This window comes from Pipra filicauda, unplaced genomic scaffold (assembly GCF_003945595.2).
Source record: "Pipra filicauda isolate LSUMZ 115617 unplaced genomic scaffold, ASM394559v2 scaffold213_size2393758_pilon, whole genome shotgun sequence".
Classification (NCBI taxonomy): domain Eukaryota; kingdom Metazoa; phylum Chordata; class Aves; order Passeriformes; family Pipridae; genus Pipra; species Pipra filicauda.
Genome location: NW_024104325.1, coordinates 499,605 through 520,710, shown reverse-complemented (window position 1 = coordinate 520,710; position 21,106 = coordinate 499,605). Strand labels below are relative to the sequence as shown.

General features: G+C 40.1%; 2 protein-coding genes across 5 annotated transcripts in view; one reads left to right on the top strand and one right to left on the bottom strand.

Annotated features, from left to right (window-relative positions):
* Positions 1-3,675: 3,675 nt before the first annotated feature.
* On the bottom strand, positions 3,676-14,131 carry ZDHHC6 (zinc finger DHHC-type palmitoyltransferase 6). Its single transcript, XM_027750082.2, has 10 exons — positions 13,753-14,131; positions 12,397-12,488; positions 10,630-10,789; positions 9,400-9,561; positions 8,762-8,815; positions 7,057-7,224; positions 6,708-6,749; positions 6,167-6,312; positions 6,035-6,078; positions 3,676-4,252 (listed from the first exon to the last, which is right to left on the bottom strand). The coding sequence occupies exons 1-10, from the start codon at positions 13,999-14,001 to the stop codon at positions 4,149-4,151; spliced, it is 1,221 nt and encodes a 406-aa protein (XP_027605883.1). The 5' UTR covers positions 14,002-14,131; the 3' UTR covers positions 3,676-4,148.
* A 149-nt stretch (positions 14,132-14,280) lies between these two features.
* Positions 14,281-21,106, top strand: part of VTI1A (vesicle transport through interaction with t-SNAREs 1A) — a 273,846-nt gene continuing 267,020 nt past the window's right edge. The window contains exon 1 of one of the 4 annotated variants that reach the window (XM_027750095.2): positions 14,281-14,634. In XM_027750095.2, the coding sequence (XP_027605896.1) occupies positions 14,541-14,634 (94 nt within the window). In that variant the 5' untranslated portion in view covers positions 14,281-14,540. The remainder of the gene's footprint in view (positions 14,635-21,106) is intronic. The other 3 variants (XM_027750092.2, XM_027750094.2, XM_027750091.2) reach the window with 3 other exon arrangements.

Sequence of the window (21,106 nt, the reverse complement as noted above, 5' to 3'; positions counted from 1 at the left end):
CTAAAGCCTGTGTGAATTACTTGTTTATCTGCTGCAACCAGATTGTCAGCAAGGTTTACTGCTGCCTGGTTCTGTATGGCTGCAGCTGGAACACAACTGCTGCAGAATGCTAACTTGTTCCCTATGCTGTCACTGGTCAGCCACAGTTCAAGCCATGAGGAAATAAGGTAGTGTAGTCCAGATGTTGCTCCTCTACTCAGTTTTCTTTTCCTTGTAGTAAGGCAATATATGCCAAAGTCTCCAAGTTCATTGTTTCTGCTGAGCCTATCAAGTAAAATAAGGTGTCAAATATTTTCTTGGGCTAAAGCTGCTGATTCAGAGAATGAATTAGGCAAGATGGATACTTTCTCTATCTTATGTCTTCAATCAATCTATGCTGTCTCTGCTGAGAGTTCCTCCCTGTGCCTGCAGTAGTCTGCTGTATCAGTTCAAAAGGCAATGCAGTGCTAACAAGGTTGCAATACGGGGAAGGTGTACAGGTACCTTTCCTATGCCAGTTCTCTTTGTCTGGGAACAGGAATTGTCCTCTCTATCTTGTTCAAATAGCCAGTGGCTGTTCCTCTCTGTATTTAATGTTCTATATCAGATATACCAAAATGAAAACAAGTAGACTTCTTGGTCAGGAAAGACCTACCCTTGCTGTGAGGCATCTCTAGCTTTGCCTAATAAAAGCAACTCGCTCAGTTCTGTTTCTAGTCTGGGCCCAAGACCCTGACCTTTTCAGGTAACTCTTGTGTCACTTATTGTGCTTGTCACAAACGTGAGGCTATAAAGGCTTCTAAGACTCTGAAAGTGTATGTAACTATGCTGCTTATCTTTCCTATGCTTCTTTAAAGCAATGTGACATAAGCCTTACTGATGACTTAATCTTTCTTCCCATGTGCCACTGGGGAGAACATAAAACAACTCGAGGGAAAAAGAAATGTATACAGAAACTGGTTTTGGACACAGAAATGAGCAAGTCAGTTGGGGATAGTAAATTTAGTGCAACTGAAATGTGTGTAAACTGATAAGGCTGAATCCTGTGATGCCACCTGGTGCAGTGCCCAGAAAGTACTTCTGTTGATACAATAAACAGTGACATTTCCCTGTAGAGATCTGCTTGGATGTTGAAGCCCAGCATTCTGTAGTGGGTCCTGCAACCAGCAGTTGTCAGATACCAATCACAATGCTTCATTCAACCCAAAGAGATCTCTTATTTGTGAGCTAAGTAGAGAAGGCCTCCTTTTCTGCATCACAGCTCAGAAAGCAGCAACTTTGTACAGCTCACTTTCTAATACAGTAGAGCTGCATTCTCTTTTGGAAAAGGAAATGCCTCAATCTCTTGGTTTGCTCCTAATTACAATCAAGCCTCTTCTCACAGTGTAAGCTACAGTGCTTTACATTTTTCATGTTTGTGGCATCTGCTGATAGCTGTTACAAAGAGATGGAATTCAATAGGTAATGGCACTGCCTGAACAATAAAACTTATATAGCAATTGAAGTGTAAATTGGTCTGAAACTAGGCTCTTGGGTGCCACTTCTGCCATATGAACTGCTTCCACAACATCAATCTGAAGTGGAAACGAGTACCTTAGCCATGTTTGCATTGAAAAGGTGCAAAAATTACTTCAGGCTATTGTTTGAGCACTAGGGAAAGCTACAGCAGCCTTGAAGCACTGTTGTACCCAGGGAAAAAGGATCTGAGGTAAGGATGGCTACAGGTACAATGAACTTCAACCCTCTGCAACTTTTTTCCCATGATACAAAGATTGGCACTAAAATAACATCCAGTCTTCTCAACTTTCTTTTAAAAGCTCTCATTAGGAACTGATCCAAGTGGTCTGCAGTATAGCTGTGTATACATGCTGAATAATGAGATACCACAACTAAGACATGATTCACATAAGGCAGATATTCAATGTGAACATTGATAATAAAGTTTTCTATTACTTAACAAAGTGGAAACAACTCCTGTGTACTGCATCAGGAATTAGACTGTCTGATTTTGGCTTCCAAATCATGTCTTAATTGTATAGCATAATAAAATTTGTTGTTTTTTCCTTCCACCTCTATGAAAAACCCACTGTGCCTCCAACTTGTGAATTCCTTGTTAGTCTTTACTGTTCCTGATCCAGACAGGAAGTGTTCAAATACTGACTTGTAATTCATAATTTGGCTTTAATGAGGTTTTTACTTCAATCCATACTATCAAGATAGCTCTAGAATAATTTTCTAGTGCCATAGGCAAATCACTTGTAAAAGCTAAGTAGCCTGCAAATCACTGGCATCTTAGCACGGGAAGTTCTATTTTTTTTTTCCTCCTGGTCTTTACTTGGCATCTGAAAAGCTGTGTGAGAGATGCTTAAACTCTAGCACTAGATTGTATTTGCTCAACTCTTAAGAGACCTGGATTAAAGTTTTTCATCATTTCTTTTACTGTTGGCAATCACCTCAAAGTTACATGCATAAGAATACCAAGGCTAGTCTTTTGCACAGTCGGTCATGTATGGTAACCTAGGCCCCTCCTCACTAAGAACTGTGGTACTTGGCACACTCAGAGGTGTCATAATGGACAACCTCTTCAGACCGGAGGCAAAAGCAGGGGCAGAAAACAAAATTTTCATTATTTGGCGGTTGAACAGGCTGCCTGAAATGTACATTTAATTCAAGCTTGAGAGGTCCTGAGCTGCCAGCTTTCTCAGCTGGAGGAGAAGGTTGTTTTCATAATATTTGGTTGCAGCCTACAGACCTGATCAGAATCTACTGCAGTTGAGGCTGAGTATTCCATGTAGTTTTGGGGTTTTCATTAATTCCTGCTCATATTTCAAAGTAGCTACATCCTTGCTAGTAAAGAAACTAGGAGTATGATACACCCCTACACCTCTAATTGCTTCTAGAAAATAACTATTTTGTTTTCAAGAGAGGCAAATCACCTTCTTGCAAACTACTAAAACTGAACACTAGCTCTCCCTTGCCACAGCTCAGAAACAGCCCAGGACTATGGTCCACTGTCAGCACTAATGCACAGGAGGATGGGGGTAACAAAAAAGTTGCTTTCTGCTGGAAAAGGCATCTGAGTAGGAGCATACAGGAGTAATGCTGGCTTGTCTCTATGTAGTGATTTCTATATGCACTTAGTATTGTCTAAGAACTGTTCATCTGCCTGTGAGAAAACTCAGGCAGGTGGAGATAAAACAGGTGTTTGTTTAAAACAGTAACTTGCAAAAACTCACAACATGCGTGACATGCAACTACACTAAATTTGTGAGAGCAAGGCCACTTGCTGCGTTTTGGAGACATTTAGAAAGACTTCAGCTGGTGCAAGTTACTGCAATTTAAGGTCTTCCTGCTAATAATCCATACGAGATGCTAAATGAAAATGCTCTAAGACAGGTGTTAATCACTAGCAGCAACCAGACTCAAAAAAATTTTCATTCGTGGCTACTGCTGTCTTTCACTCCTAGACAGAACAAGAACTCTAGTCTTTGGGTACAGGCTCAGATTTCAGAGGGAGCAGAGAGTGCTGGCTGTATTTTTTGCCATGAAAAGCACAGAGTATTCTTATCCCAAGAGCAGAAATCTTTCTAAGCTTGAAAGACAACTTACAATGGTGAAATCTTTACTTCCCAGTCAGTTCACATTCCCATGCCTATAAACAAGTTCTTCTACGTCTAAGAACAATTAATCCACAAGTGAATATGAATGTATCATTTATTGGAGGTGGACAATTCACATGATTAAGAGTCACAGGTAACAAATTTTATCTGGAATTTGAATCAGATGTTTATTTTCTGATTTTCAGGGGCAGCTTCAAAGAAATACAAAAGACAAGCAGCACGCATCACAATCAGATGCGATCAAGGAAAAAACCTAACAAATGAACCCTCAGAATGCAATTTAAACAGCAAAAAGAAAAAAAAATCCTGACTTGTGATGAAAAAGATGCATCTTGAAGGCAATCCATTGAATGGCTTCTTCAATTATTTATTGTTTAAAAAGTATGCAAACCATGGCACAGGCATATCCAACCCTTTCAGCTGTGAGGAAAAGAAAACCTCATCCTAACATATTCATTGCATAAATCTAAAGTAATATACAGAAAATTTCAAGTAAAGGATTGTGGTCTGAAGTAAAAATTCCATTTCATAGTTAAAAAAATTAGAAGGCTATCTGTTTTTCTTCTCTCCATCCACTGGTTGATCCGTTTCAGAGTCATACTGGCATTTTTCCACACACTTCCTAGGGAACCAGCCTCGTTCTCTTATTCCACCTTAAGACATGAAAATTTGCATTAACTTGGAAAAAACCATGACCCACTACAGAGGAAAAACACAGGACTGGAAGAGACATCAAGCAATAAGTTATTTTCTTCTATAACACAGAACATCTAAGTCATTCCTAACATCACTGACTTAGGATGCATTGATTCTTTTCCACTACCTAAAATGTTTTCAGATATCTCCAAAGTTCTCCAGTCCTCTACCTTCCTTGAGAAAAATTCATCCTAATACCCTATCTTAATCTTTCTGTCTATAAATCAGGTTCACAAGTCCTCTTTCTACACACCAGGGACAGAGGAAGCAGATAAACTTCTCTACCACAGACTTTCATACACCTGATGACTATTTGTACATACCTTGGGCTCTCTATCTCCTACTTCTCTCCAGGTAAGCCATCCCAATTCTTTCAGCTTTGCCTGCTAAGTCACATTTTCTATTATTCTAATTATTTTCACTGTTTTCCTCTCAACCCTTTTTAGCTGATCTTACTCTTTCTTGAGATGCAGCAACTGCTTTTACTTGTGGCAGTATTTCAGCCGAGTCTCTGCCGATGTTGAAGGATTATTTCATACATCTGGGAAGCTATATGCTTTTTTCTTTTTTGAAAGTGTTGACTCATTTTAAGATTATGATTGAGTCCTTTTTTCAACAGAATTGCTACTTAATCATGCACTTTGCCATCTTGTTGTAGTGCAACTTGTTATTCCTGCTTATTTATAGCATTTGCTATACATTCCTAACAAATTTCATCCTATTTTTGAAGCCTAGTTCTCCAAAATGCCAATGTTATTTTGGATTCTAATCCAGCCTCTCAGTATTCACCATTCGCCACCCACACCACATTCCACCTGATTAAAAAAAACCCCCAACATCGAATATAGCAGATATGTCTGCTAATCTTCACAATAAGCAACACAATACAAATTATTACCATGCACATTTAGATTTGATGTTTGAAGGAGTTCATGGAGTGAGCTGCCAAAGCACTTCCAGCCCATAAAGGTCTCAGACCTCCCACTGAGGTGGGAGCATGGACACTGTCTGTACTGGCCGCTGGCAGCCTCGCTTTTGCCAACATGGAATGCACATGCAATAAATTAACAATGGTTTGGGAGAGATAACAGAATCCAACACGCCGTCTCACAGATAAAATTTTACTTCAGTCCAAACCAAGAGGTCTGAAGTAAAAAAAAAAAGTAAAAGCTTCAGTGCAGGTGGCTGTGATATTGATCCTCTGCAGATCAGCAGGAACCTTTAACATCTTCAACACACATAGTTGTTAGTTTTATAAATGCATATCAAAGTCTTTGGAAATTATTCCAAACCAAAGACATAATGTCTCCTTGTTTTTAAGATATACAAATATTAATCCCAGTCTTATAGTTATGCAGGGTGTGTAGATAGGAAATCTGGCATATTTAAGACAGACCACCATTTAAATATCAAAAAAGTAAATAATCATTAATATCTTTAGAGTCTAAAAGTCTAACTTTTTCTTAGAATATGAAGTACCCCCCTTCCCATTCAACTTCCAGTAAACTACTAGATGAGTGTTCTGCCAGTCTGACAGTCATTTAATGTTACTCAAAACTGGGAAGTCTATCAGATATATAGACTAAAAACTGTGGATGTGGAGTGGAGAGAAGCTAATGCAAGTAAGGTCATCATTATACATTTTGAGAACTGAACATATAATATTGGCTACATTTCCAGACAGCTATAAAATTGATTTGCAATTTTCAACAGAAAAAGTGAAAATAACTGCTTCATACCATCAGCAGCTGAGTTGAGAATCTTCTCTCCATACATCCAGTGTCTGGGGAAGGAAGCGTAACAGGTAGTTAGATGCCAGAACTCATCTCGATATTTCTTTTAACCAAACATAAAGGTGTGGGGCCACTAACTTTAAGCCTCTTGTGGCTAAAATCAGATCCCCTTTACTCAGTGCGATTCTGGGTTCTTCAGTGCACGGTGTTGTGAAGAATGTTTTAACACCTTTAGTCACAGGGCAGCAGACACCACTGTAATCATCTATGGCTCGATACCGAACCTACAAATTTTAACAGAACACAGCAATAGATTATTTTAAGGGGTTATGGTCTTGCTGATAAGTTTCATACCAAAAAAATAAATTCAAGTATATTATTAGATTTAAGCATAATGACAATGGCTGTCAAAGGGATTCTTAAATTTTAAATTAACTGCTTAACAATGAAGCACAGTTATCTTTATTATCACATTTCTTCCCATCTGGAAACTAAGAAGCAAATGCAAAGTAGGCTAAAGGCCAAGTTGAATTAAGCAGAGGTTGCTATACATTGTTTGTGTGGAAAAGTCTTAATTTAATTGCTAAATTTAAAATTAAGAAAAGAAATAGACTTAGCAATTAATTACATGTTCATATTGATACTTTGTCATTTCAGATTAAACTTGACAAATACTTACACTTCTTACTCGCTTGTCTGCTTTCTGTTTCAGTTGCTCTATCTATAAATGATTATAAATAGAAATTTAGGCAGTGTTTAGTTTAAAAGGACTTGTGTGTTCAATGCAAAACGAAGCCAGGTATTGAAACCATTCAACAAACATAAAAAATACTGTTAACATTTAAAAGCACTCACAAAAGTATAAGTTCTAGTCTATCAAAAATGGGAAAACATTCAACAGAACACTGTATATGTATTTCTAGCCAGTCTATTTTAGTTATTTAAAAAGCTAGTCTATACTTGCAAAGCAAAGCAGACAACTAGATAGTGGGGAGAATTAACTTGGGATATTGTTGAAGACCAATTACCGTCAAAGTGTACTGATGACACCCATCTCTAACTGGCCAGTCCAGGCCATCTCCCTCAGGAATCCCAGACCATGTAAACACTTGCTTGAAGTTCTTCCATTTACTTCCCGTATCATAGGGAAAAATAAAGGTCTCACCCGTTTGGTAGTACTGGATTCTGTCTTTGGCCTAGAAAATAATTAAGAAATGCAGTACATAAAAACATACCCTACAAACTGCAATCAAGCAGCAAATATGAAAAAGGCCAGGTCGTAAGCCCTGTATGGGTCCATGAGAGCTAAAGGCAAACATTTTGAGGCAAGAATAGTTAACTCCTGCTATATTAACCCAGGCTTTTAAAACTACTTATAACAATCATGGCATTTAGAAGTATGTCTGGTTTGAGTGTCCCCCATCCCCGTCACCCTCCACTTACTCTGAAACAGCAGAGTCAACTGACCACACTGTTAACCCACTCCACGCTCTGATTTTATGGCTTTTTTTTAAGGACCGACGCCTTACTAATTCTCAGTTACCTACAGAAGCTTCCACAGCTCAGGATTCTTTGATGGATGATCATGAGCACAATTCAACAAGGGTAGTGCCAATTCCACCTCTAAGAACTGCACACACAGACATGCTCTGAATTGCCTATATTCCACAGTTACGAGCTTTACATTCCCACAGTACCAATGACATCTAGTGGAGCAGCCACAGAAGAGTGTCCTCTGTTGCAATAAAGCCATTTTATTAAATACTTATGTATTACAGTCCATGTTCAGTTATCAGAAGGGACATATTAGCACCCCGTGTTTTACAGTTAAAATTTGAACATATTATTCCAAAATCTACTATACAGTTGTAACAGAAATTTCTTTCATTTATATTCAATTGTCCCATTATTCAAAGGTCTACCAGGACTAGGATCCAGCCAGACGCCATGAAAAGAGCCAGTATTACAACACTTCAGTACTTATACCCAGTCAAGATTCTCATGGTAATTTTTAAAACACAGAATAAAAGAAAGACTATAAGACATTCATGAAATGTTTGTGGACTTACACAAAAAAACCCTGGTAGCACTGAACTAGTTTCTAAACACTGAGTCAGTTTTGCTTCCTCTAAATTTAGCTTTTACTGCTTGACTGTATTTCTCCTGAAAAATCTTGTGAAAACCTCCATAAAGATAAGGAAATCAAAGAGCAATTTAAAGGCAAGAAAACTAGGTATTTTCTAGTACTTCTGCAAAATCAAGGAAAATCCTACCCATCAAGGAAAATCTTCCTAAATCAAGGAAAATCCTTCCTTAATATTCAAAGCAGGAAATGAGGAAAACCATGAGTCAGAAGATGTCACTTAGAATGGGTCGGTGAGGTGGACAATTAAAGGTACAGGTAGGTATAACAACAAAGACAACTCAAGTTTCAGATGAAAACACCCACATGTTTCAATTGGATAAGCAAAGTCTTTTCAAAGCAAATATTATTCTAGGTTCAACAAACTCCTCCAAACAAAAAAAGAAAAGAAAAATTACGCATTTACCTGATTTCTCATCTCTTTCACTGAATTTCAGAGACAGAGTAAGGGAAATGCTGGTTGTAGGTGTTAAGTCAGTGGTGAATGGAAATGACACCTTTGGTTTAAATCCAGAGAGGTGAAACAAAAAACTAATAAATATGGAGAATAAACTCTGTAACAGTACAAGAATACTATAATAAGAGCTTACCTTTTCTTCAATCCAAGACTCGATTGAAGTTTTATTTGTCAAAATTACTTTCATCTAAAATAAAAGTGACAAGTGAAATTAGCATTTATTTTCTGCAGAAATACATCATCTATGTAAAGAAAACTTCACTTAACAAACTAAATCTATTTTAAAGAACAAAGCAACTTTCATAGACTTAACTGAAACATAAAATGTTAAAAATTAACACTCAGCAGAGATACATGCTCCAGAATTATATACTTAAGTCTGTATTGTACAGTATTTCAGTTTATGCTTAAAATGTTTTTGCTTCCTTCCAAAGATCTAAAACATTTAAAGAAACATATCAGGCACATTTATACCTATTTTCAGAGACAGGGCCAAGTATTTTGCCTTTTTCAGAGAGTTTATAAAGTCTATCTCATGTTTTCTTTAGTTCATTAGACTTTCACCTCCAAGTTCGCCCATGAAAAATAATGGAAAAAAATTGTGGTAACAACAGAGAAACTGGGATAAAGCTACATAAACCCCTGGAAAAGTTAGACAGCAACGTAAGTTCTAAATGACTCTTCCTATCTCAATCCTGAATTCTGTTTCTGCTACACAAGCAGGCAAAACTTAAAACTTCCAACTTCTTTGTAACGGAGCCTTAACATTACCTGGATAATAAACAGCATACCAACAGCAATAGTTGTTCCTAATGCCAGTCCTAAGGCAAATAAAGATGCAGCAAATGCAGACAGTCCAAAGGGAATAATGGGTCGAGGGTCTCTTTTGGCTGCACTCATGTCAATCTTCACAGAACTCCACCCAAAAGATATCTGCAAAGGGAAAATATCATTCAGGTCTAGAACATTCCAACTGCTGAAACAAAGCAAGTTACCAAGAAGGAATCTGGCTCTGAAGGTAAGTGTCCAGCTTCTGACAGGTTCATAATGCAAGTGGAGTAATTAAAAAAAAAAAAAGTTTCAAAAGATTTTTCTTTTGTCTTCATCAGTATGTTTTTTTGCTAGATGGAGACCTTTGAGATAGAAAGTGAAACCACAAATATCATCTTGCCAGCTCTACAGACCCAAAATCAGCAAAAAATATCTGGACTCCTGCATGTTAACAAAAACGCATTCATCAGTACCAGACAGACGTTTGCACAGAACAGTATCCACTTTCCACAGAAATGCTACAGGTTTGCCTGTGAAAGCTTAGGCAGATAGCAGTTCTCAACATTGTCACTCTGCACTCAGCTGTTACAAACACAACTTCATTTGTTACACTCAGCTCATGTTAACAAGCTCCTCACTGTAACCACAAAGGGTGAAATCAAAGCTTATAATCGTAACCATGAATCTGAGATAAGGGCTGCACTGCAGAAAAACCTTAGCTCATTGTTGCTACAGTTAAAGTTTTCCACTTAAAAACCACAAACTAACATCTAATTTTAGTCCCAAAAATAACATACTTTTCTTTCCTTGAAGAAATGGACATAATTCTAAAAAAGTGGCAAGTAAAAGACAATAAATAGCATCTAACTTGTGTGTTGGAAATAAATAGCAGCTAGTTTCTGTGGCAGCCACAACACAGCCTGTCTCTCTATATAAAAGTGCTACACAGAAATTGTCTTCAGACAATGTAAAGCACTAGGAAACTCTCTATGATTATGACAAGCAACAGGGGAAAAAAAACCAAAACACAGAAACAACTTTCCCTGAATCCTCCTCCAATTAATATATATACTTCTCATAGGTAGAGAGCAGAACTAAGAGCACATGTTGAAACAACAGCAAGGAATTCCACATGCTGCTTCTCAGAAAACCAAATTATCTCATACTTCCAGAGATAACTTATGCATCTGACTTAAATAATACTCTAAGCATTTAATTATGTTTTCTTACTCTGTTGTAAAGCTGAGTGTACATAGTCATAACAAATATGAAAGAAGCGTGAATGCATCCCAGTGGAGCTAAGAGGAGAAACAGAGTGAAAGATGCATGATTCTGGTATCCACAACAGTTGTTGATCCAAGGACAATGGTGATCCATCTTCATGACGCATCTGTGAATAACAAATATTGATTAATATAAAGGACACATACGATATTTATCAAAAAGCTCATAGAAAAGGACAGCTAACTTTTTATTATTCAAACACCATTCATTCATCTAAACCCACCAATTTCCAACGTTTCCAAACACAGTAGTTTCTTTTTTTGTTGCTATTCAGAATTATATTTCCACACTATAAAATAAAAGAAAGCAAATAAAAAGTGCTTCCAGGTCCTACCCTTCTTAGTTATCTGTCCTACTCTTTACTCAAACTTGCTAGCTACTAAAAAGCAGCATATTCCAGAGCCAGGAGACAGAGCCATAAGATGGGATCTGTAAGAACTATCATCACAATAATTAAGCACTAGTATTATTGCTAATTTTTTTAAATAAGCACACCAGAAAAATAGCGGAAATATCAAATTCCCTGTGAACTACTTGCAGGAAAAATATTTAAAGTTACACAGATGCAAGTGTGTTAGTGCCTCTTTATTTTCAGGAGTAAACACTGAAAGCTTCCTCAACTGTTATGTATTGACCTCACACCACTGAAAATCCTTTTCAAAATATCTTTACCAAGTGTAAACACCCTAGATACACTCTTGTATTCAACCTAAAGCTGGTTATTTTGGTGTAGTTTACAGGTACAAAAAACCCCCACCGGGTTAAAGATTTGTTCACATCCCAAATTAGCTTGACAGGTGTAAAAGTAAGTGACCACCTAAGTGATCAGTCCTCAGTGTAAAGATTGTCACTCAAGGAAAGGAGCCTCAAATTTTAAATCTGGAGATGATGCAGCCAAATTACAGCACAGCTCTAGAGTTTCAACTTCCTAAAAACACAGTGTGTTTATAGAAATAACAAATGAACATGTATGTTGCAATATCCTTTTACCCCATTGTTTAACAATCCTACAGGACGACCTGCCCTGTAAACCCAAGATAAATGCAACCACAGCTTGGATTGCAGAAAGCTGAAATGCCTTGATTTCTTCAAGCTGCACTAAATTCCAGTGCAGCTATTTATAATAAAAGCATATTTTGTATCAGAACAAGTCTGTCAGAAGATAACAAGGTACAAACTTCTGAAATTGACCCAAAAAAGATTTATTGCCTGACTTAACATGCAGACTCCCCTCAAAAAAACCCCTCTTTAGTGCAGAGTAAAAGAATAGTACAAATTTTCCACTCAAATCAACATTTAATTCACTTTTGGAAAGATGACAGAAAAGATTTTCCTACTCCCTCAGTAGGTGAATGTTTGGACTCAGAACATAAAAAAGACTCAAAGACTTTTAGGTATTTACACACACTCACATCCCTGAAGCAAGACTGCATTGTTTTGTTAGTAGTGTCAAGAAGTTCTTAGGAGAAACTGATTTCAAGGTATAAGGAAAATGTTAAAGACATTCATTTATTAAACCAAAATACAGTAAAACTGTATAGAAATCATACAGCTATAAAGAGGAAATATTCGAAAAGGGTATAGTGTTCATATGGAAGCTTTTTTAAAAAGCACAATACAAGTCCTGGAAGAACAAATTATGGTAATAGCCTATGATTAGATTTTTAAGCTGCTTTAATATGGACTTTAAATAATTTTAAAGAAAGACAGTACCTGTTACACTTTCGACAGTGGTGTGAACGAGGTGCCTTGTAAGACTGACACACTTTACAGTATTGGAGATACATGCAATCCTGAGATTTTTCCTTTAAAAAGAAGAATAGGAGTGTTAGATATATACATAACTTCACTAACAATGCATATTCTTGGAATTTTCCTAGCCTAAGCATATTTGATTTCTTCTGAAAGGGTGAGTTTCACAGTCCAACACTATTTAACGGTAGGTAGCAAAGAGAGAAAAAAACAAAATGAAATAATCTCTTAGCTAATCTGACTATCAACACAGCCATCTCCCACTGTTGAAAGTGCTGATTGCTAAAAGAAACAAACAGTTCTTCAGTTAGCAAGAGTGACTGTACAAGCAGGATTTGAATGTGAAGTTCTGAGACTAAAAATCAGCATGAGGCCTTTATAATTAAAAAAAAATACAAACAATCAATCTTGTGCCCCTTGTCTCTCCATTTTATTCCAAAAGCCAATCTAGGTTTACCACTAAGATACAGTACTGGTTAAGCATTAATAATAATGCCCCTATAATCTCTCTTACACACACACACACTGACTACAGCAGGATGAGAGACAGAGACACCTGTTGATAGCCAGTAGTAATTGTGGCCAAAATCTTCCCTTCACGAAGTGGAATATGCAGTTGTCTTGCTAAGGCTACATCAGGATCCTCTTCTGACTAGACTCTGTCCTGAGTAACATTCCACAAGTAGAAATGTGACTACTACTAAACTTTTTATTGTGCCACTGGAACACAAAACTCTGGGCAGCTGCCTTGAAACTCTGAACCTGTATCATTCTGGTCCTGGACTATTCTCTCTTCCAAGAGATTACTGAAGCACAGGAAAGGCAAATTTCCATCTAGTATTGCATTAAGCATAAGATCAACATATAATTTTCTGGCTCACATAAAAAAAAATTCTAAATTAATTTCTTGTAACTGTTACTGCTGGCAGCAAAGCCTCCAGTACAAGTGCCTGCAAGAGCTTGCAGATAACCCTGAGGTTCTCAAGTGTTGCTAACACGACCTGTTTCCTGTTTTTTTGCTTTGAGAAGCCCCTGTAAAACACAGCGACTTGACAACACAGGGGAGGGAACGGAGCAAGTTGGAGCGGACTGGGAACGCTGGGAGAAGCAGCAACTAAGCGCGGGGCGGGGGAGCGGGAGGGGGGAGGAAAGAGGCGGAAAGGGAAGATTTCGAAACAAGATAAGGAGGGAGGAGTGGCCTGCGAGCCCGGAGCACTCTTAGGAGACAGAGGTGGCATGGAAAGACACGCGGTTTCTGCCCTTGAGACCGCGGGAGAGCCCGGCCCCGGGGCGCGGTGGTCTCACGGCAGCGCTTACCGGCGTCCACCCCAGCGGGACGTACCCGGGCCCCACGAACATGGCGCTGAAGTAGTTGTAGAGGATCATGACGGTCCAGTTGAGGAGCATGATGAAGTTGACGCTGCCCCCGGCCGTGTCCAGGGGCCAGTACCAGAGCGCGGCGTCGGCCATGGCGGTGGCGGAGCACACGGCCACCACGGCCAGCGCCACTGCCGGGCCCCAGTGGCACAGGCGCCGCGCCCGCCCCAGCGCGCCCGGCACCGCCATCCCCGCTACCGCCACCCGACCGCCGCCGCCGCCCCGCTGCCGCTGCCGCCGCCGCCGCCACCGCCGCCGTGCATGGCTCCCGCCGGCAGGCGAGGGCAGGGCGGGAAGGGACAGGGATGGGAAGGGGTGGGCAGGGAAGGGGAGGAGCGGCGGGGGCGGGGGGGGGGAGCGGGTACCGCGCTGCCACCGCCCGCCCGCGGTGCGCTCTCAATACGGGCCCGCCGGGAAACCGCCGGTGCGGCAGCCGCGTCCGTGTGCCCCTGCAGGTTACAACGCTGCGGGGTTGCGGGGCGGGAGTGACCCGTCACCGCCGCCGCCGCCAGTTTGTGCCCGCGGAGCAACGCGACTCCGCATGCCAGGCCACTCCGGGTTAAAGCCGTGCCGCTTAAAGCCGTGCCGGTAGAAGCACCTGAGTGCCGGCGGAACCTGCGGCGAGGCGGCCGGGGGCTGGCGGGGCGCATTTGGTGGTGTCAGAACGCGGAAGCGGCGCAGAGCAGTGTCGGCGGGGCCGCCTCGGCAGCGGCACTGGCACCGCCGCGATGTCCGCGGACTTCGAGAGCTACGAGCAGGACTTCGCCGTGCTCACGGCCGACATCACCGGCCGCATCGGCAAGGTGCCCAAGCTGGTAGGAGGTGAGCGGCTGATCCCTGCCCCTGCGGCGCTCGCCCCGCAGGCCCGGGGGGCTCCTCTGTCGGAGCCTCTCCGGTCCCGGAGCCGCCGCGTTCCCAGCGCGCGGGGCGGCGGCGGGAGGGGCCGGTGTGTTTTTAGCGAGGTCTCGGTGTCCCGGTGCCCGAATGTGTGTCCTCGCTCCTTGCACAGCAGAATCGGGATCCACCTCCCCGCCCCGGGTCTGTCCGAGCCGCGCGTTGTCTCATGAGGTGTGTTCAGAATACTCTTCAATAAGAATATCGTTTGCTGGTCACCTGTGAGGATCAGCCCTTGCCTTCTGCCCCGTTGTGGGGCCACGCGAGGTTACGCCAGTGCAGCTGAGCAGAGCTGAGGCGTGTTCCCTGTGCTAGCATTGCTGCTGGATGCTGTTTATTGTGGTCATGCCTCAACATCAGTGGTGGAAATCAAGCCTTTTTCCTGTGGCGTAGACCGATTTCGTGCGTGATTTGATCTGAATGTTTATTTTTGCTGCCCACTGTTCGTACATTTGATTTGGATAATTGACTGTGGTGACTCACATGCAGGAGCAGATTCAAAAGAAATCAGTGTTCATTTGCTTTAATGTGTTTGTCAGGAGCCTGCAGCGTTCATGGTCTGATTCATGGCGTGTCCCTGCAACAGAGTCAGTTCTGTCTGTAAGAGTGTCAGTGTAAAAAGGTGAAAATGATAATCTCATTAATCAGCCCAGGTCAATCTCCCAGCACATATGAATCAGTGCCCCAATAGAGGGGTCTGAGTATGAGACAGAGGGAAGGTGACACTCAGGATTTTGTCATCTGCTCCTCTTGTAGCTCAACTTAATGCCTTTTCTGTTTCCAGGTCATTTAATATTTCCGCCTCTGCTTCTAATGCACATTTCCCAAACCTTTAGGGAACTTTAATCATAGGAGTGGATACTGTATAAGGAGGAAATAAACCCATGCTAATGGTATGTCAATTTCCTGTATGACTAAAAGGAAAAGTATCGGGCATCCAGGACCAAAGAAATACCGTCCTACTTTTAGAGTGGGAAATGCATCATTAAGTAGTGACTCTAAACAGGATTTGAGGTAGGTGGTCAACTAAAATGTGTGATCTTAGGGGATTTTGAGTAAAAGCCTTTTTGATTCTGGAAAGTTACGTCCAGTTCTATTCTTAGCAAGTTAGAAAGTCTTCTGAAAAAATTAGGTTCAGTTCCATGGTTAAAGAATAGGAAACTGTGCCTTTTCCTTGGCTTAACAAAGCTGTTTTGCTCTTGATCTTAACAGAAAAGACAAGGGGGTACAATTCCCAAGAAGCTGCAGCTGCGGTGGAAAACTGTCTATTTTCTAATAGAAACTTGCAAAATGAAGAAGGGAGAGAATCAAAGGGTTCCCGAGATTAGAATTTAGAATTGGTGTAATTTACTCTGCTCATAAATTCTATTTAATTTATGTGCACTGTAAATGTGCACTAGAAAAATTTACCGAGAGAATGCACAAAGGTTCTTCACTTTTAAACAGCAAATTTAAGGACCTCTTACAGGAACAGGGAGACAACATAAATACACTACTGGCTCCTTTTCTGAAAATCAATAGTTCTAAGAGTGATTTATGGAAAAAGGAGATGTAATTTCCTAATAGTAAAGAATAGAGATTTAAGTTCCTAGTTGTATAGATTTTGGAAGTCATTGGAGTCTGTTCAATAGTAGAAAGAATATTCTATATTACTAATATTAGAATATTATTAGTAGTGGATTTTCATAATCCTCTGCTTAATCGTCTCCCTTATTCACTTAGGAAGACTTTGGAGCTTATGTGCCAGATGTTTAAAGAGTATTGGCTTAAACAGTGCCATAGCCTAGAAGCAGCAGGCTTTGAAATCATTCAGATTTCAGAAAAAGGTTGCTTTTTCCAGAATTTGCCATCCTGTCAGAGGAGAAAGAATACATGTTCCCTGCAGGACCGGTACCATGGTACTGGGCTAAATGGCATCAAGATAACACAATGGTTAATTTTACTTTTTTATTAAGAGGTGACTTTTCCATGTTGGGATTTGAGGCTGGTCATACATGGTTCAGACCGACTTGCATTATAGCTGCTTCTTGCCCTGTACATTGACAGCTGAGGCTTTACTTCTGTTTTTGGGGCTATTCTGTCTTTCATCAGAAAAAAGCATTTTCTATGACTTCAAAACAAACTGCAGACTTAGCTAATAGAGGCTTTTGACCACCTGGGGAAAAAAAATCTCTGACTATGCTGAACACTTTAATCAGAAATATTTTAAATGCACATTTTTCCCTTGTTTCTTAATAGGAATATTTACAAGATCTGTTTCTTCATCACCAGAAGTTCCAGTTAGTTCTTGTGGAGATGGCTGGGAGAGCCTCAAAAAGAGGACTGTGAGGTGGGAGGGGGATGTGAGGTGACAGTTTTCAGCAGCAGTGATTTGAGAGAGATTGCTGATGGCCTTCTTCCTCCGCGCTGGAAGAAGCAGGATGAAAGGTGTAAGGACTTGTGCTGCTTCTGCATAATACAAAGAGATCTCCTGAAGTCTAGTGACTGGTTTATTTCCCTGTGCTGCTCAAGATGGACCTGCTGTAAGCCTCCTGCTCGGTCGACTTGGAGAAATACTGGTTGATTGTTTTTGCAACATTCCTGCATTCGGTGTTGTCAGGACGTGATGTCTTGTGTTCTAGCAGCATAATGGCTCAGCAAACAATCCTGTTGTCACAAATGCATAAATAGTTCAGCAAGAAATGTAACAAAGGCTTCTGATAATACAGAAACAATAAGCAACAGGGACAATAGAATGTCTTGGGAAAAAGTGTCTTCTGTTAAGGCAGACATCATCTAGAGGATTAAAGAAAGTGTTATAAATAGAGAAATGCCTTTTAAATAGATTTTCTGTGATGCTACTGCAGGTCTTTGAAGAATGAATGTAATTGACTGATGTGTTTTATTAATGTTCCTCGGTGTTTCAGAGAAACGTCTATGTTGTGATTGGACCAAAAATTTATCAAAATTTTGATTGCTTGATATGAAAGATAGTTTTACCAGCACAAATGGTGATACTTAGTCTATTCCCAGCACAATAGACTCTGGGCTGTGATTGTTTTAAACTAGAGTGCTGCCATTCTTCTGATACTTGATACCTGCATTTTCTACTGGGCAATGAAAACATTGTGTTTTAGTCTCTAACAGGTTTAGCTGAAGAAAGTGCCACCTTTAATTTTCTGTTGTACCCCTGTACTGAAGTTTACTGTCTCCATTTCAGGTCTGGCTCATTGTGTTATGCTTCTAGAACACAGGTTTATAACTCAGAGAGAAACGTGTATCTTGTTCCATTTATCTCTGCTGTTGGACAGTAACTTCTGGCAGTGGTGAACATGTAAATCGCCTGAGCCAACACAGCAAAATCTACAAGTGGTCTGTAAACTGAAACCCTTTGTTACTCGGTCTCTTCCTCAGCATGTACTAATAAAAAGAAACAATTCCACAAGCAATAGGACTACTCAGTCTTGATCCAGTTTTTTTCAATCTCTTCATTGGCTGTCAGATCAAACCAGTGCTGTGTTATCCTTCTGCCTTTGTAGGCAGATTCTCACCTTTCTGTAACTGCTGTATTTTAGGGGACAAAAAACATGACTAATGCCAGGGCAAAGCTGAAAGAACTGAGGAAAATGTAGTGAAAACTTGTTTCTTTTAAGAAAGTGATATAACCTTGTGTAGAAACACAGAACGGATTTTTGTTTGCAGTCCTACACAGAGGAAAAACACACTTTTGTTTCCAATCTTTATCTATAGTTTTTTAATTTGACCAGTTAAATTATACAAGCTACATACAATATTATCTTTGGGGCAGTCTGTCTAGCAATATGGAGAAAAAAATTAAATTTAGATATATTTGATGGAGCGTTGTTTTTTATTTTCTTGAAAGGATATTTCAATTCTGAATCAAGACAAAAAGTTATAAAAATTTTTTTTTTCATTTCATGTGATGGAAGTGTATTTAAAGATGTAATCAAGTTGGCAGGTTGAAAACTGCTAAGTCACAGTGGACTTATAGAGTTGGTAATATGAGGATCCTTAATTGGATAGTAGCTTGTTTGTCCTGATCCACTAGGTTAGTGGCAAGCTTCTTTTACTCAGAGTAACTCCCTTGCATCTTGTTTTCAATCTCTGAGCAAGTCATCCTGTGAATATTGTGCCCTCCTTGTTCTGGGGACTCTGACTGTGAAATAAGTTCTCTCTTTCACTTAACCATGGAAGTAAAAGTAAAGCTGAAAGTAAATGCTTTGAAAACCATTCCATGGACTGCATGGTACTGTGTGCCCTAGAGGGTCAGCAGCTGCTTTCCTGGAAGTCTGTGAAGATACTTCTCCAATGCTGCCGTGCCGGGATGTTGTCATGTGCCTCTCATACATCTGTATTTGAAGGAACAACGAAGACCTGTTGTCACTAGACCTCACTCCCAGAAGCTGCTCTTGTTGCCAGCTGGGTGATTATGTATTGGTAAATCTGGATTGATGTTAAAATCTGGAGTTGGGTTAAAGTTTAATTAACTAAACCACTGGATATGATTTGAATACCTCCACCCCGCCCCCCAATCTTATGGGAGCAGTTTCAGCCAGATCTCCCTGTGCACTGAGTTTCCCCTACTAGAGGTCTGTAGCTCAGTTTCTCTGTGAGTAGGTAAGATCTTACTGGCCAGTGGAGTGCTACATTGTTCTTGTAATCACAAGTACAAGCAGAATTTGTACAGCATGAAATGCCTTCCAAAAACCCCCAACTTTATATCCCTAAATTTCAGGTTACTAAATGTCTATGGAAATTGTAATCCAATACAACTCAGGGAAATACTGAAATTACTAGAGTACATATATTTTCTGCTGCTATATTTTAAAATTATATTTCAGCTTCAATAAAACAATATTGCATATTTTATATCTTCCATTGTGTTTATTTTTGTCCACCATCATCTTGCCAACTTCTAATGAAGGAAAGAATGGAGGTCTTTTTGGGATGGTGTGTAGGGGAATAGAAATGTGGGGGGGAAAAAAGGTGGCAGATTCTCTTTTCTTTTGGGTTTAGTTATTTTAAGAAGATAAATCACTAAGTTTTCTGGCCTGGATGTCATCATGAGAACTTGGTGGGGAATTAAAGAAAGACATTGCTAGCAGAAAACTAAAAGTGCTGCACAGAAAATATTTCCTGCAGCTTCTGCTGTAGTGGAATCCACCAGACGTGGCAGCATGAATTCCAGATTTGCAAGAAAGATGATCCTGAACCTGATCCCCTCTGCAGGCAGAGCTCCAATGTATGTAACTGAGGAAGGACAGATTGTGATGTTTGTGTTTCCTTAAATGAGAGTGTAGGGTATGTTAGGTAAATGAGAAGATAGATGGATAAGCATTTCAGCCTGTGAGAAGCTAAATTATATGTAATTAATAAAACAGTCCCATCTTGAAATTCAGTGGCTTGTGGCATGCAGAGGATCAAAGCAGATCATCAGAGAGTCCCTTTTGGTCTTTAGTCTGTCAGTTCCAGGATACAAAGAGATCATGTGGAAGAGAAACGAAGGAATTCGGACTAAAAAAGAAAGCTGAAGTTTAAAGATGCATGATAAAGTCTTGTGCCACTGTAGACTTACCCATCATGATCTCTGAGGAACTGTGACTGGAGACACTTTTGTGCAATTCACTTTTTATTTGCTTCATCAGGCAAACCACCAGCACAGATGACTCATGGTACTCCTAGTTTCGAACAAACAGTGTTATAAATGGCTGTATGTTCAGAGTTGTGTTAACTTCATTGAGACTATGGGTGGATTTACTGTCTGAAGGATGGAAGATATGGCCATGAGAGGGGCAAAGGGCAGTGCCAATGGTAGTACTGAAACCCCTGAATACCCCACTAATTAATGCCACATTAATTAAGCAATGTGGGGACTTTTTATTATCCAGTGTCTGAATATTTCTCAGAAAGTCGCCTTTCATGCTGTAACAAGCCAAGTCTTGGTCAAGCAGTTGGAGTGTTTGTGATGATGTGACACTGAATCTCAGTCCTCAGTTCCTATTGGATCCTTTGCCTGTGAATGGATGGTTGGAGGCAGGTCAAAAGTCAATCTCTACAGCTGGGACATGAGCCTGTTAGGGAAGCTGGCAGATGATGATTGCTTAAAACTGATTTTAATTTTTAAAAATGTTCATATTTTATTACTAATTTGCATTTTTACTGCTACCAGAAGAAAGCGGTTTTCTTGTAGTTCCTGTGGCATTTTATTTTGTTTCTGTTGAAGCAAAAGAAACAGTTCTAGACCCAGCATAGGAGCAGGGGAATAGAAACCTAATTTTTCTTCAGTATCTGGATTAATTTTAAGTGGGATGCCTGGTTTTGTGCATCTCATATTTTACAAATAAATAGATAAGCCTTTGTTCTTAAACCATATTTTTTTTCATTTAGTGTATGTATGTGC